The 16,932-nt window shown below is 39.6% G+C and overlaps 2 protein-coding genes across 2 annotated transcripts in view; both read right to left on the bottom strand.

The window, feature by feature from the left end:
• Positions 1 to 331: 331 nt before the first annotated feature.
• adpgk2 (ADP-dependent glucokinase 2) lies at positions 332 to 11,625 on the bottom strand. Its single transcript, XM_040012167.1, has 7 exons — positions 11,036 to 11,625; positions 7,509 to 7,668; positions 3,917 to 4,107; positions 3,720 to 3,816; positions 3,494 to 3,630; positions 2,500 to 2,636; positions 332 to 2,031 (listed from the first exon to the last, which is right to left on the bottom strand). Exons 1-7 carry the CDS (start codon positions 11,229 to 11,231, stop codon positions 1,468 to 1,470), a joined length of 1,482 nt encoding a protein of 493 aa, XP_039868101.1. The 5' UTR covers positions 11,232 to 11,625; the 3' UTR covers positions 332 to 1,467.
• Positions 11,626 to 12,902: 1,277 nt separating this feature from the next.
• ctsba (cathepsin Ba) overlaps positions 12,903 to 16,932 on the bottom strand; it is a 5,290-nt gene continuing 1,260 nt past the window's right edge. The window contains exons 2-9 of the mRNA XM_040011505.1: positions 16,249 to 16,470; positions 15,920 to 16,035; positions 15,565 to 15,650; positions 15,334 to 15,480; positions 14,886 to 15,002; positions 14,391 to 14,519; positions 13,746 to 13,827; positions 12,903 to 13,469 (exon numbers count right to left, since the gene is read on the bottom strand). Coding sequence (XP_039867439.1) covers positions 13,754 to 13,827; positions 14,391 to 14,519; positions 14,886 to 15,002; positions 15,334 to 15,480; positions 15,565 to 15,650; positions 15,920 to 16,035; positions 16,249 to 16,470 — 891 coding nt within the window. The 3' untranslated portion in view covers positions 12,903 to 13,469; positions 13,746 to 13,753. The remainder of the gene's footprint in view (positions 13,470 to 13,745; positions 13,828 to 14,390; positions 14,520 to 14,885; positions 15,003 to 15,333; positions 15,481 to 15,564; positions 15,651 to 15,919; positions 16,036 to 16,248; positions 16,471 to 16,932) is intronic.

Below are 16,932 nucleotides of genomic sequence, written 5' to 3'. Positions count from 1 at the left end.
GGATAGTCCACACTGGTTATTTGGTCTTTAAAGAGCCATAAAAAACAGAAGAACAAAAAATAATTAGAAAGAGGATGTAAAACAGGTATGACGAACTAACAGAAGAGAGACAGGAGATGGAAAAAGGAAAGGAAAATCAGAGCATGGAGGTAGAGAGGAAGATGTTTGACATCATGTGCAGCTACCAAAAGTGGTCTCTTAACATTGATTTTGCATTATTGCACTGCAACGGAACCACAGAGGAATGACAATTCACACACAAACACACCCAAACCACTAAGCACACTTTTCACATACACAGGGAGGAACAGGGGCTTTCTTTGCCTTTTTAATGCAATAGTAGGGGGAAGAGGAAGGATAGCCCTGTCATTAAAAGAACATTTTGGTGTCTTTAAACCTGCACCTGGGATTACTTTGCAGCTATTTAGCGGTCAATATATATATTTTATCCCTACTACACCAAAGGACCGCAGATTTGGTCCTAGTTTCAAAAAACTTCGCAATTTTTCATTAAAATGCTTCAGATATTTTCAGTCATAGGTAGGTTCAAGTTCATCTGAAAATGTGTGTTGCACAAAGGCAGGTGAAGTCTAAAGCTTGTTCACTGGTCTGAGTTGTAGAGTTCAAGTGGTTGACAAGATCCACCTACTTCTGATTCTTCTGAATCAGTTTTCTGCATAGTGAAGCCCTGCATTTACATGACTTAAGGAGGATTTTATCCTTCAGCAGAAGTTGTGCAAAACAATTAAAAAGGCTACTAAAAATGCTGTACTATTTAAAAAGAAACTTAAAACCCTCCACAACCTACAGTTTGGCATCTGACTTTATCCATACCTCGTTCCTCTTTATCTCATATTGACTGAACATCTTCTTGTAAGGCATTGGATAAATAGAGGGCAGCTGAGTTAAAATCAACGGAGTCAGATGATGGATGAGTTGACATGGAAATCCAAGTAAGAAACAGCAGGACTGATTTTGTTAAAAAAAAAAAAAAAAAAAAAAAAGAAAAAAAGAGAGAGAAAAAAGAAATCCAATTGAGGTGATGTGCATGGGTTTCACACGCAGAAAAAGACAAGGAGAGATTAAATCAGTGATGGTTTAACCTAACTGATAAACTACAATAAGTCTAGTTAGCAGATATTTCACTTAATTACTTAAGTATAATTTTTGATTGCCTTTTCTTTGTATCGTTTTCAAAAATCAAACATTTGAAGGCCTAACCTGATAGATAACCACTGTTCTCCATCATCTGACTCCAACTCTGAAGGATAACAATTTTCCTTAATGTGCACCTCAGGCTGTGAGACACAAAGGACGACTCATCAGCCTGATACCTGCGTCAGTTTCTGAAGGCTAGTGTGCATCACACCTAGATCAAGTTTCCAGAGTCACGCGGTTCACTAACATCTGATCAGCACGACACACACAAACATACACACAGACAGACCACTTGGTGTCTGTCCTTCTCTAGATTTGCAGAACCAGGCCAGCAGCTGAGACGTTGTCCCCTCCACCTGCAGTCTGATAAACCTCAGTGCACACCAGCACTGGTGCTACACAGATCTCATAGTCCTCTTCACTCCAACAGCTGACAGGCCTGGTCTCCTGTAAAGGGATACGCTGGCTTCCCTCCTGTCGGCTAACGGAGAAAGAGTCGTCCATTATGAGCCTCGCCTTGCTGGGATCAATGTCATTAGAGCCACAGACGTGGCGGTTAGCTGTGAGCGAAGCCTTGGCAGTGGCTGACATGGTGTTCTTCCACTTGGAGCCACGAGTCACAATCATGGCTTGAAAAGCCAGCGTGTGGACATGAAGTCGGGTCAGTGGTTTGACTGTAGCTCGGGCACCATTTGCCCGACTTTCTGCACTGGCTTCCTTGTCGCGCTGGTTCAAAATGCGATAGACCTCCCTCATCTGGTCAAGAACAGTAGCTACACGAGGGTTTGGGTCTGACAATACGGTGATGTTGGAGCCTTTGAGCGAGCTAAGCAGGTTTGGAAGTTCCTGCTCATTCATCCCCAAAGAGTCCGCCTGAAAAAGCAGAATTAAGGTAACTCGTTAAAACCGATTTTACTATTTACTACTTTTACATTTTCATCAGGTCTGCACATGTGTGTTGGCTGCTTTGTTATGCTGAGTGGAATAAACTACAGCCTTTGTGTTGAGTGCACAAAGAAAACCATAGCTTTGAGGTCTAGCCACAACAATATTCATTATGCGTTTACAGTATTGAAGAGGCTTGATTATGGGGCAAAATTTGCACCTTTGTAAGCAGCAGAACATGGCTTTACATCGCATTTCTTCAAAATATGATTATGCAAAAGTGGAAAGCAAATACAGCTCCCACTGAGTCAGCCTGCTTTGCTTTGAGTTTAACTAAGCAAATCTTCCTGGCATCCATCTATTTTCACAAAGCTGACTCATTCTGTTTCTGTACATAAACATTTTACTTCTTCAGTGTTGGTGATATAGTTTTGCTCATTGATCAGTCAAACATACATGGGGAATGACGTAGTGGAGCAGGTCTTCCATGATGCTCTCTTCCACGAAACTTGCCATTTCAAAATGAATTCCAATTTGAGGGGATGAGGAGGAAAGCAGGTGTCCCAGACGGGAGAGGAGGGCTTCTCTCTCACCTGAAATGATCCAAAATAGGTGGAAGATTAAAGAAGAGTTGTAGACGCTGTCAGGCAGATCGCAGGGTGTAAAAAAAAAAAAAGCAAAGAGAAGCGAAAGGGTACAGTGATGTTAAAGGAAGGAGCAACTCAACAGGAAAGACAAAAGGGTAATGAAAGAGTGGAAAAAACAGCAGAGACATGGGGGAAAACAGCAGACCAGAAGACAAAGGTACTGTCAGATCAAATAACACACAGCTGATCTGCTGTGCAAACAGCCTGGCTCAGAGGGGGAAGCTGGTTATCAGCCTATGATGCTACCTCTGTGTTTTGTTCTTCTTTTGACATCAGTTCTTACATGCAGCTATCACCAAAAGTGGCCAAAATCCAGCCAAGTTCAAGTGTCACTGGTCAGTATGCTTAACTATGCTTAAAGCCCTGAGCTTTCATAGACACTACCTGATAAAGATGCATGGGATCATATATCCACGATCTCCTGATTACAAACCCTCAACAATTTGCGTCACTGTGAGAACAGCTCCAGGTAACAGTGATACACAGCTGGGCCATTTCGTGTCCTGCCTCTAGCACGCTCTACTCAGACACCACCCTCGTGTAAACAAATTTGAGCATTTCCAGTAGTGAGAGTTGACAATCTCAACTCCAGACAATGACCCAAATTATCTACCAACTTTGTCCAGAGTTCATATTTAAGGTGAAACCTCTTTCCTTTTGATAACTACAATTAGTAGAATTTTAATCTCCAGGTGATATGAGAGAGTAACGCTAACCTCAAACTGCTTTGGTTAACCCAGGATAATACGTTCAACGTCAGCGAGCCCAACTGTGCATCAGAAAGAAGGGAACACCTTTCTTACCTGACCGGAAAGGGAAGTTGTCCATCATTTGGAGCCCTCCCACCACCAGTAGGTCAGGTTTGAAGTCTATAAGTTTCTGAGCAAACTCCTCCATAGAGGACAGGTAGGGGTTATTGGCATCGCTGTGAATGATGTATCTACAGAACACAAACACACAAACAAAGTGAACAACTATCACCTCAGAGCACCGTGTACACACGCACTCCACGCTTCTGATGACACCTACCTATTGGCTCTACGTGAGGTATAGCGCCCCCAGCGGGCACCAGTTGGATACTCCAGAATCAGATGAATGTCTGGCTCATCTATCACTTTACCTGCCACTGAGGAGATAAAAGGAATATCACAAAGTACATAAAAATTACAAAACGGAAATTTCATTCAAAATAAAATGGATGCATCACTTTGTCTTATTTCGAGTACCTGTAATGTGCTGCGACAGGACATCAGTAAAATCAGTGCTGAAAGTTCCCCCTAGCAACACATCACATCCCTCGGTTGCCATGCGACTAGCCATTACTGGAGCATTGCCGCCTACTGACCATCTGTTTCCAGGTAAGTCACGGGCCCCCTCGACCAGCTCGCTAAAGAGGGTTTCATTTAGCATAAAACGCCTGCGGGAGAAGAAAAAACTTTGGTTTAAACTGTGAAAGTAAAAACTGACATTACTGTGATTTGTGGTGCTTAAATTACATTTTAATTAACTTTCCACAGAATGAAAAAAACAAAACAAAACAACAGCTTCTGCCACTAATATGATCGCTTAACTTCTTTCCTGCATATTGATATGTCCTGCACCACCCTGGGTTAAGAGACTGAACCCCAAGTTGCTCTACGATCTAGTGCTCTAGTGTGTGAATGTGTGTGTGAATGGGTGGATGACTGGATGTGTAAAGCGCTTTGGGGTCCTTAGGGACTAGTAAAGCGCTATACAAATACAGGCCATTTACCATTTACGATGATTTCATCGGAGTATGAATGTGTTTATGAGTGTGCTTTGATTGTTCCAGCGCTAGCAAAGCTCTATATAAGAACCAGCCTATTTACCATTTATCCTCACATAAGTCTCTTGGCATCCCAAAAGTCATAGAGAAACCCATTCTGACCTTCTCTATACTTTTCCATCAACACTCTCAAACATCACATCTTCAGTGCTCTCTGTCAATATGAGACGATACTGCTGCTGTCTGATCATCACCATCTTAACCCACTTTCAACAACTCTTTCTCATAGCTTCATCGTATGGCTCACCAGCTTTATCCCTCTGTAGTTGCTACAGCTTTACACATCACCCAAGTTCTTGAAAGTTGGTATCGTTCCACTGCCATCTCTACTCAACATCTCCATACCTCCACAAGTGTTTTATCTGGACCAACCGCCTTTCCTCTCTTCATCCTCTTCAAAGGTTCCCTCACTTCCTCCTTACTAATCCTTTGCAATTCCCCACACACTCTTGCTGTCTTCTCTCTCTGCTCCTTAAAGTACCTCTTTCAGTCTTCAACACACTCTCTTCAGTCATTAGTACATTTCTATCTGCATCCTCCACAATCCTGAATAGGGATGGGTACCGGTGTCCGGTGCCATCGGTAGTAACCAGACCGAAAAGCAGCGCACATTTCGGTGCTTTATTTCGGTGCTTTTTTTTCCTGAGCTGTGATACACTTCTAGCCAATCATTTTACGTTTCCGAGGATAGTAGGCGGGCCCAGGTACGTACGTTCTTTTAGAGCAGAGCTACAGATTAAAAATGCCCAAGGCGAAGCGGTCAAAAGTCTGGCTGTACTTCACAGCAAAATATGCAAACTCAGCAGCCTGCAACAAGTGCTTTAAGCTGATACTGTGATACTGTCAAAGGAGGTAACACCTCAAATCCGATGAAATACCTGGCGACGCATAGCGGGCTTTTTTTTTTAAAAGCCGAGAAATGCGCCGTATTTGATAGCTTGCTGCGAGACCTCACACCGAGCACATCTACTGCGGGTGTGGTGCCTGTTATCAGACCCGGAGTTAGCAACATCCCCAAAAACACGAAGAGGAGAGTCCTGGCCCCTAGCCCTGCCAGTGTAGCAGAAATAATGACGGATGATGATGGCAGCAGCAGCCGTTCTTCTCTGCGTGAGTAGCTTAATGTTGTTCGTGTGTAATTTACGTTGAGTAGGCTAACCACGTTATTACATTAATGCATGTAAGGTGAACTAGCAAACATCATCATAGCTACATGCGGCTGTCTTCTTGTTTGATGGCAGATACTCCCTTCACCCTGGCCAAAAAGGCTAAAATGACCAAAGAAAAAGAGGGAAACAGCTAAACATGAGAGGTTTTTGGACAAAGTTTGTGTTTTTTCCATTGATTAAGCACTGCTTCCAGCCAAGAGTGATACCATATATGCCCCATAACTGCAGAAAAGGCTAACATTGTTATCTTTTTACAAAAAAACAGCTGAACATGAGAGGTTTTTGGACCAATTTTGTGTTCTCCATTCTTTACGCACCGGTTTGAGCACCGGCACCGTTTCAAAAGTACCGATTTGGCACCGGTATCGGATAAAACCTAAACGATACCCATCCCTAATCCCGAAACAGTGCACATCCTTTCCACCTGGATCTTTTCCTTTCCACCTCCTATGCCACCTCTCTCTTCCTAAACACCTAGACTCCCAGTACTCCCACTGCTGCAATGCAGTGGGAGACGAAGGCTGAAATATATTACTTCTATATCCATCCTTTTGAGCATTAAAAGTGGGGTGATCATAAAGAAAAGTGCAGTAGGACTCTCACTAAACATACAATATGATCACCCTCAGGATGCCAGAATGCTGGATATCAGAATGAAACAGCATGAGGACTCGGCTTGGTTGCCAGATAATCGCATCTCATTCTTGCTTATCAGTTAACGCAGCCGTCCCCAACCTTTTTTGCGCCACGGACTGGTTTGTGCCCGACAATATTTTCACGGACTGGCCTTTAAGGTGTCGCGGATAAATACAACAAAATAAAACTAGTACCGGTACTGAAAAAAAAGAAGATTTATTCATAACACACGTGAAAAGACCCAGGAAAACAGAGTTAACGAAAAAAACGATAACAAAATAACGCTAAAAACCGATAAAAACCCTGAAAACCATACATTTCACACCCGAGTCTCAACTCTCGCGGCCCGGTACCAGTCCGTGGCCCGGGGTTGGGGACTGCAGAGTTAACGCTCACACAGCAGCTTTCTTATAGCCTGAAGTCACAAATATAAATACTTGTTAAAATATTTTTTTAAATGCACATCACTGATAGGTAGAACAAACAGCCGTAATAACAAAGCACCCTTTCAAAATAAGCATCTTTATCCAGATAAAAAACAATTTTCTCTTGTTCTTTGAACATATTATTAGACATTTATTCATTTAGATTAGATGCTTCAGAATTACTCTGCATGGTATTTACACAAAGTCTAAATACATTCAGTCATTTGGCTGCCATTAAGAACGTACAATCCCCAAAACGGGCAGTATAAGGACCAGAGAAATAAGTTTAAATGTTAAAAAAGACACAGTTTCTGTCTCTAACAGAAAAGTCTTAATTCATGTTAGCGCGCATTCTTTTTCTATGTGGGTTCCTGCTGATTCTGTAGTCTTGTTGCCCTTAGGGTGTTTTATTCCAGACAATGAACAAGAGCTCACAGGCGCCAGAACACGAGCAGTCAGCAATGACTGAGCAGATCAGGGAGATTAATTCAACTGTATTCTCAAGACTGAAAAAGCCTTTTCAAACATAAACAGCAGCAAAAATGAAAAAAACAAAAAAACGTATACTTTCAGTACAAACACCTCAAATTCCAGTTTAGGATTAAAAGGAAAATTCAGAAAAAAAAAAACCTCAGAGCACCGATAGGACTGCAAATATTTGAATAGCTACAATTTTATTTATTCAAAGTACACGTGTATCTATGTGTATGTACTCTGAATTTGCTTCCAGAGCTGGACCTCTACTTTTAAATAGGCTCATCTTCACACAGACATCACTTACTCTGCAGCTGCTCCTGGTGCAAAGAAATATGCAAAGCTCTGAGCCAACTGCTCCACATTTTCTAGGTAGTCATGATGCAGGGGCTGGTCTGTGGGCTGGATGCCTGTTTTATTAAGCAGTGACACACTGTCTACTATCAGGTCAACACAACCTCCAAAACCTGTGAATGAAAAAGAGAGAAAGAAACTTAAAGAGGCAATATTCATTTGGAAATCAGGACAGGGAGAACACTGGTATGACTAGTCACGCTGCTTTTACCTTTGTGCTCCAAAGCCACTAAAATAATCTCTCAAATCATGTAAGGTGTGCCTCAACTTCATCAGCATTTAAAAGCAAACTAGACAACATTCCTGCTTAGCCCTCGAGTTTAGTTGCAGGTTGAATTCATTTTAAATTTTAGGCCTTTTCTATTGTTACTGGACTATGCTTGACAGTGTCATTTCTCTTCCTTTTACGGGTTCTAACCAGTGTTTTTTTTGTTTTTTACTATCACTGTTTATAATAACAATAATAATTTCCTTTTTACTATATCATTGCTGTTTTTTTGTATTGATGAAGTTTTACGTTATAAACATGGTGCCATGCTACGATTTCTGTGATAGCATATGCCGTATGAAGTACGTGCGTTTTTCCGCCTGAAACAAAATGTGCTACATATATACAATTTTGTGCTCCGGGGCATTTTAGAAAATAAAACATACTAAATAGTGAGAAATCCACACAACCTGCAGCTGCTGTGCCCAGTACGGCTGCATTTATCTCCAATCACAGCTGAAATAGTGACACACTGTCAGAGTTTCAGCTGCTGGATCGATCATATGTCCCATCAGCAGATATAGAAGCTCTGAGCTTCACAGATGCCGGTCATGTCTGAACAGGGGCCAACGCTTCAGGCAGGCAGGCAACTTGTTTAAGATTTGATTAAAATTTGCATGACACTGGCGTAAATTTTACTCATGCTCCTTTGTCTGAATTTGCAACCCTATCTTTTTTTCCTGCTGTAGCTTCATATAAAAAATATAAAATAACCTTTTGGGATACAGTTAGATTTGCTGTCATAAGGTTAATATGAATATGGTGCATTTTATAGTCCTTCAGGACCCTGTCACAGAAAGCAGGTTTAGTGGAAACTCTGAGTTTGTTAACCCTGAGAGGAGATGAGTGAGTTTACCGTTCCTGAAACAGAGCCAACTTAACCTAACCTGTTCCCCTATATATTTTATTGAACAGAGCTTCTCTCTGAATGTTCCCTCATGCTGCACCTGAACCATCTCTATGACACCATTTCATTTCCCCCCATTATTACAGTCAATGTCAAAGCTGTTTACATCTTTACAAACAGTTAAATGCTGGTTAATCTTCTTATCAAATCAATCATGAATGTAAGGATAACAGTGGACATCAATGGGCACTGTGGATTAGCTCAGAATAAAATAAAGAAGTTGCCCAATTGTTAGTTAACTTGCACTGCACATTTTGTAATCCCTGTTACAATAAAACTAACTTTTATTGCACTTTAGGCAAAAAAAAAAAAAGAAAGAAAAAAAGCCAAAAAAGATCAAAGATCAATAATTTCTCATGCTGGAATAAATGATGCTACTGTTGTTGTCTGCGCCACTTAAGATTCTTAAATGGGACTAAATGCAGTTTAAAGTGAGCTTTTAAAAACAGGATAAAGACTGGATGTTGAGCAACATTTTGAAAAGCTGCAATATCCGAAAAGGATTTGCACCACTAAATCAACAAAAATCTGTCTTCCTTGTGCTGTGGAAATCCAAAAGTCAGTTTACAGCTGAATAATTATATTTAAGAAATGTAAAATGTCATATTTGGTCACATTTTTAACTATTTATCTGTCTATGAAAAATCAAGAGTGGGTAACTGATGGCTGAGTGGACTGGTTGAAGTTTCATCTATTTCTGGAGCTGAAAACTCAAAGAGTTAATTAAGACAGAATTTAGAGTTAGCATTTGTCAAACCTGTTTCTGGGTCAGGGCTCAGGTTAAGTGTCAGTAAGCCATTATTTATGTTGTACTGTTCAATGCTGCAACTAATAGCAATAAACGTTAATCCATCCCTCATGGCCAACTCTGCTCTGATACGAGTGCTCAAAATAACAGACTCCAGCACATGTTGCCAGTATTTTGTTGTTTATTTTTCTGGTTATTTATGAACCCTTTTGGCACCATGAAAACAAGCTTTTACTTATAGTTTGTTTTTAATTTGATGTGACACACAAACACATGCAACTAGTCAACAACAGCAACAAAAACAACAACAAGGCAACAACAATGCTGATTCTGATCTTTTGGCAGAAATTCCTTATAATCGCATTTACATCAGGTTGTACTGTTGCTGAGCTTATTGGTAACCTATTGGGTAAAGGCTGGACAGACAAGTTGATTCTTATTGAGTGTCTGTGCGATGGTCCAAAGCACAAGGTCTTAGGACTTGCTCACGAGACAAAACACTGGATTACTATAAGAATACCAGAGCTTACATCACATGAGCCTGCACAGTTGTTTTTAAGAAGTTCAAAGTACAACCAAGGGTTTTGCTGCTTATAAACTTCTGGCAGGTAAACTCACAAGACTGTTCAAAACATCTTAACTATTTATATCTAAGTGGGGTTTGTTTACTCAAGCATAAATAAATAAATACTCTAAATATAAATAAATACTCTAAATATATATCTTTATTATAAAAAGGCAAAAATAACAGGAAAGTGGGCAGACATCTGTTATTTAAGATAACACAAACACTCTTCCTTAATGTCATGCAGAGAAGTTGTCATTATATTCACAATTTCCCCAAACCATCTTTTATCCAGAAAAAAAACCCTAAGCTCCAAAAAATATTAAGCTTCCTTTGCTAGTTAAGTAGTGTATATATTACTGATAACTGCAGATACTGCCCCACCTTACACATTACTGAAGTGAATGCCATAATTGGCTCAAATCATTGTTGAAATCATTGGATGCATCTTTACTGGAAGATAATTACCAAACAGGAAAACAGCTAAAACACACACACACACACACACACACACACACACACACACACACACACACACACACACTTCTGTTTAAAAGAAAGTGGAAAAGTTGTATTTTAATTAAATATATTTTCCTTTATATGCCAAACGCCAAACCTGTAACCCGGAGCACACTCATTGAGACTTTATTTCTAAGCTGGAACTAATCATCTTATCTGGTGACCACCTTTCATGGTTATTGCCCCTCCGCACCATCTATTCAGGCTTCAACACACAACCTTATTTATTTCCATAAGAAACCCCTAAATGTACTTTTCTCAGTTTACTAAAGTTTGACATTAAATATGAGGCAAATATTATCCACTGCGTTAACAACTTATTTTCTGTTAGTGAATGCGGGCAGTGACTAATGTTACTGTTATTCTGGCGCAGTTTACCTGATCGATCATTAATCCACAAACCCCTGAAATTAGGTTGCACTCATACAGTCTATGGTTAGGCTAGCCACCGTTAGCTAGCTCGTAACACTTACCAATCGCTACTCTGGGTCTGGCGACGTTATTCATCCCCACTTTCCGCTCAGCCCGGAGCAGGGAGGAAAGGACTGTGTCCAGTCGGTCGTCCAGCACTGCATTCTGGGGTGACCGGAACCAGAGGGCCAACACAACCACAAATAAGGACACAACAGACCCATATTTCACCCACGGTACCCTGCCTCCCGCCTCCATCGCTCGCTCTCTCGCTCTGTGTACAAGCGCTCTCTCCCCCTGCGCTGCCGCTGAAAAGCTGTGCTCTAGGTTGTCTGTTTTGGTCGCCCGAGTGTCCCGGATGTACCTTAATGGGGCGGATACCGAACAGTGGATTTTCTGCGATACTAAGCAAAATCACTTCAACTGCATTCTTGTCTCTTTTACGAATATCCCCCCCCCCAAAAAAAATCGTCGCTTCAAATTCTGTTTTAAGAGGTGCTGTTTAGTTGGGAAAAGGGAAACGCTTACGTGGAAAACTAATGAGGGGAGGGACGTGGACGGGTTTGTTTTTGCTGACAAGGCGGAAGTGGCTCGTTTGTCTTTTTTCAGTTTAACAGTTTAACCTTTGATTAAAAGTTCACTACACAATTATTGCGGCGAAAACGATCCTAAATATGTTTTTTTTCCAAATCTATTAAAAAGCTTCATGAATTGGATAATGGATCCCTTTGTTTTTATATAATTTTCTGTTATGGAGACAAGAAAATTAATAAGTAATGAAAATTACACTTTTCTAATTATTTTATAAAAAGTTATATGGTGCCATCGTTAAAATTTTAATAGCAGAGTTGCATATGATATCAGAGTTGAATAGATAAATATATCATTTGTGTTTGTAGATTACAAATAAATATTCAGATCCACAAATGTTAATACTTTTTACTTATATATGCAATATTTGTTTCATATGCATGTCAACAGGATTGCAAATTGGTACTAGTGTTGTTTTTTTTCCTCAGAAAATGATCCAAGTTGGGGAAAGTAATGGACTGAAAATGAAGGCTAAATGTAGTTTTATGTATACACATAAGGAAACATTGAAATGAATCCATATTCTTTTAGTAAAGTTAGTAACAGGGCTGTGTTGGTTAGTGACACTCAATCCAGTCAGACACACACACACATACACACTTTAAAAAAAAAAATATATATATATATATATATATATATATACACACATACACATATACACTTTTGCCATGTCACCCTTTTTGAAAATAAGTTTTGGTAAGAGCATTTCATGTATGCTGAGACAAATTGCAGTGCAGTGATCTTATATATGTAAATGTTAAAAGAAGTGATTTAACAATTAAAAGAGATGTGTAAACAGAACAAATATGAAAGAAGCACCTTACCTTTATTACCTACTTTAATTGATATGCTCGTCAGGCAGTTTGGTTAACAAGAGCCGTTTTGTATTTTAAATGGTTTGGAATAACTTTAACAACTAGGTTTACATTTTGTCCCAGAAGTGTGTATTTTACACAAATATTTTAGCATTTTGCTTCAAATTCATTGGTGGGACAGAAAATGTGATTGTCAAATTTTGTATTTTTAATCAATTGGATGTTGCTTTTTCTGGCATATAAATTACAACCAAAACCGAGATGCAGGGAGTCATAATTGCATTAAAAAAAATAAATAAATCATTTAAGAGTTACTGGCAGAAAGTTATGCATCATATTGTCATGTGTAATCACTTGAGAATTAACAACATCAAAACTTTACATTTGTGATAGCTCAAGTTTCTCTATTATCTGCTTAATCCAGGAAAAAGATTTTGTAATAGCTACCACACACACACACACACACACACACACACACACACACACACACACACACACACACACACACACACACACACACACGTGGAAATCAAGATTTTTTATTTCAAAACATAACAGTTATGCGCCAATATTATAGTTATAACAGGCAGCCAACACTGCATTTAATTTCCAACCAAGTTTAAAAACACTAACTGGCACCTGTGACAGTCATCCTGACATTATGGAGTAGCACTGAGAAATTATAAATTCAATATAAAAGCTGTGATCATTACAAATTAGACACATTCGTCAAAATGACATTGCGCTGTTCTAAAACAATCCATGCTGCCAAAATACATTTAATCACTTCTACAACAGTAATAGCCTGTTTTGAAGCAACCAAATGCTAATGCCTGTCTAAAATAAAATTTCTCCTGTCTGCCTAAGAGGTGAAAACATCAACTCCAGCACTTTTTCCTCAGGTTCATCACATTTCTGTCACATCCCATCTGCAAATTCACCTCGCTTTAGTTTTTAAAGCCGGTGTGCAAAGTGATCAGCGCGCTTTAGCTAAAAAGGACTAAAAGCAGTTAATTTTGTCAGCTGTGTCTTCTGGTCAGTGGAGTGCATCGCCCTCTAGTGATAGTGTAATGATGCTACAGCTGAAAACCTGCAGGTACAAAAGGAGAAAAATGGGAAATTAAAGCAAGGATGACTCTTAAAGTTGGCACACCAGCCTGCTGGACTTGCATTGAGTTAATGTGGGTCTACATGTAACTGACAGCAGAAGAAAATCTGAATACATTTCTGAATTATGCATGTAAGAAAAAGTCAGAAGTACATTATGAATAATTTTTTAAATCCATACTTAAAAATAATAATAATAAAAAAAAAAAAATTAAAAAAAAAAATCTCACACATAAAATCCATCTGTTTACCATCTTACCTTAGTTTTTATTTGGGAATCCCTGCCACAATCTCAGATTCGATACCACAGTGATCTGAACCACGCAGGAATTTAAAGTATCCTAAAAATAAAAAACAAACAAACAAAAAAAACAGAATTTACTTCAATTTGCTAAACTGAAGAAAACACGTGAACATCTATAAACAGCACCATTTGCCCATTTTGAGTGAGGGAGTATTACTATAAGAGAAGAATTTCTCATTTACTGGTAGAGTTGTTTAAACGAGCTAGAACAAATGTCAAGAAAACATTTGTAAAAGTTAAAGACGTAAAGACCCCCTTTCAGAGCATTTAATGATTATTGTTTAAAAAAATAAATAAATAAATAAAAAAAATAGAGCGAACAGGGTTTCAGCTTTGGTGTGTCATGAAGTCAGTCTGTTTTACATGTAAAATAAAGTGAAATATAGAAGTGTGTGCTCCTGATATAAATAATGTATAATTAAAAATAATACATCTGTCTTAATGAAGCTCAAGTCCTTGTGATGCTGAACAAAATGCTGATTCAGCTATAAGACTCCCCATTCCATTTTACAGGATTATACTGTAGTATTTTCAGTAGTGACTCCCCTCGCATAGCATGATGACTACGTGTGTTAAGAGTATTAAACTGCCTCTGCTCACCATTATCACCCCAATCAGTGTTCCAGGAGTTGGCACAGAGCCAGTAGGGAGTGCCATTTTCCTCTCCCCAGCCCAGGATCTTGATGGCGTGACCACCGACAGCAGAACCAGACACATGTTGATAAACACCTGGATAAGACAGAACAAATCCATTAGAGCTCACCTAAAGTTTGTTTTTTTTAGTACAATATAGTGAAGAGACTGGGTGTGTATTCTAATAGTGTCTATTTCATACTAAGTCACATTCAAGGCACCTTAAATACTAGAATATCAAACTGCATCTAGCTGCAGTTGGAGATTTCCAGCATGAAAGCCTGTTAACTTTTCACACACAAACCTCTGCAAGAGCTAAACAAAAAGGAGCTTCAGTTCAAATCAATGTTAAGAGGACACAATCCCACACTATGCTTATGCTTCAGCCACAAAGTAAAAGTGAATTTGTGAAATGGCAGGCAGGGTGACCATTACATGTGTGATGAGTTCATGTGTTCTTACCAGTCTTGTACAGAACAAAGTCGTCATAGACTGTAAACGCTCCCTCTACAGGGCCGTTCTTGTAGATCTCATACTGAATCTGCTGTTCGTCTGATGGCACGCTGTAAGATGTTTTACCTGCAACACACAGAGTCAAGATATGTGTGCATACAGCCTTGTTCACCAACATAAAAAAATAATAATAAAATATTGCATGTAGAAGTTTATAATATGTGTAATTAAAAAAAAAAAAAAAAAAAAAACAATCAGAAAATCAAAGTACATCTGCACAATAGCTATTTGAATATCAGGATAAGGAGTTCCCTCAGATTTCATATAATATCCATTTGTTATAATTCAATAACAACTTGTTTTGTTACGTTGCAGTTACTACTCATAATTATGCAGACTGAGACAATATTACAAACCTTATTTATGATAAATATACATTTCTTTCTGCTGCTCTTACCATAGTGCTTGTCCTGTGTATAGCTTGGTGTGTATCCAGACTCACACTGGCGGACACACTCTGGTGTGTCACCACCCTCCCCAGTGCAGGGAGGTCTGCTGCCATTCACATGGTGCTCACAGGGGGCGATGGTGTAGGGCCTGCAGCCTGCAGACACAAGGATATAGTGTCTCTACTGTAATCACACCCAGCATGCGCATAACTGCATCAATCTATCAGAAACACACTCACCAATGTGGGAATCATAGAGACCCCCAGAGACCAGCCCTTCACTTGCCCAGAAGTCCCAGGCAGCTGAAGGGTAGCCACCATTACATCTAAAAACACACACACACAAAAACAAAACATTACTTACTAAAAATGAACTTATTTAAGGAAAGCGCCAAACTTTCTTTCCCTCTCTTAGTACCAATTGTATCATCTATATCTGCTGCTCTTTTCCCCAGATTAAGGTTTTTAAGTCATAGTTTGGTTCATTATATTTAATTATCAAAGTTCAGTGATCCTGGTAAATAATTATAATCTTAATATCTTGATCTTTAATATTTTAGTGATTTCAGTTATCTGATGGGTAAGAACTGCTCACCCCATGCCACAGCTGTCACAGCAGGTCAGCAGATCCTCTGAGGAGATCTCCACATTGACCTTCCCATTGCTGTGAATGCATACACGATCAGAGATGGCCTCTGCAGCACCAAACGCCTGGAACCACAACAACAAAGACATGAAGCAGGGAAACAGATCATCGCAAAATTTGAAAAGCAAAGGTTTCATTCTTGTCCTAAGAGCTGAGCTCCATTCTCTTCCTTAATGAGGTTTTTTTTTTTTTTTTTTTTTTAAGTTTCTTAGGCAATTTCAGATTACAGAGCTCTTGAAGAGTCTAGCTACATGTGGTGACATTGAGCAGCTTCTCACCCAGCAGGATCCACAGGAGCCCTGGTCTCTGATCTCTTTCAGAGTGGGACAGTTAGGCCACTGCTGTCTAGCATCAAATTCTTTTGGCAGCTTCAAATCTCCAGCATATTGAACCCTGCAGAGGAAACCAGAAGTTTTACTTACTATTGTTTTAGTAAAGTAGGGCTGCACAATTAATGATTGTGCAAAACTGAATATGCATGCTCCATCAATCCAACCAAAAGCAAATTAAACATACCCTAAACCACCGCTTAAATATGTGCCTACATGAGCCAATCACAGCCGTTCCCTGCACTGCAGAGGTTAAAGTTGACTGTACTACTCTGGACGAGCAACACCACAATAAAATATAAATGCAAGAAAAGTCAGATGCCTTCCAGAACTCAGCCCTGAAAGCAGATCATACACTCTTTGGAAACATTTTGGATTTGGCACGGGTGATCCTAACTAGGGATGGGTATCGAAAACCGGTTCTTGTTGAGAACCGGTTCCCACCGGTTCAATTCCTTGGAATTGTTTGCCATTTTTGCCAGTCGCCCTGAATGACATCACCACGTTGCGGAGCGTCATTTACCTGGCAGGAAACATGGCGGCTCAAACGCTCAAAAGTTTGATTATACTTTACGAGAACGGATGACGACAGGGCAACTTGCAATACTTGCAAAGTAGATACATAAGGGAGGA

The sequence above is a fragment of the Simochromis diagramma genome, unplaced genomic scaffold (genome assembly GCF_900408965.1).
Source record: "Simochromis diagramma unplaced genomic scaffold, fSimDia1.1 OVJJ01000603.1, whole genome shotgun sequence".
Classification (NCBI taxonomy): Eukaryota; Metazoa; Chordata; class Actinopteri; order Cichliformes; family Cichlidae; genus Simochromis; species Simochromis diagramma.
This window is presented reverse-complemented; position numbering and strand designations above follow the sequence as displayed.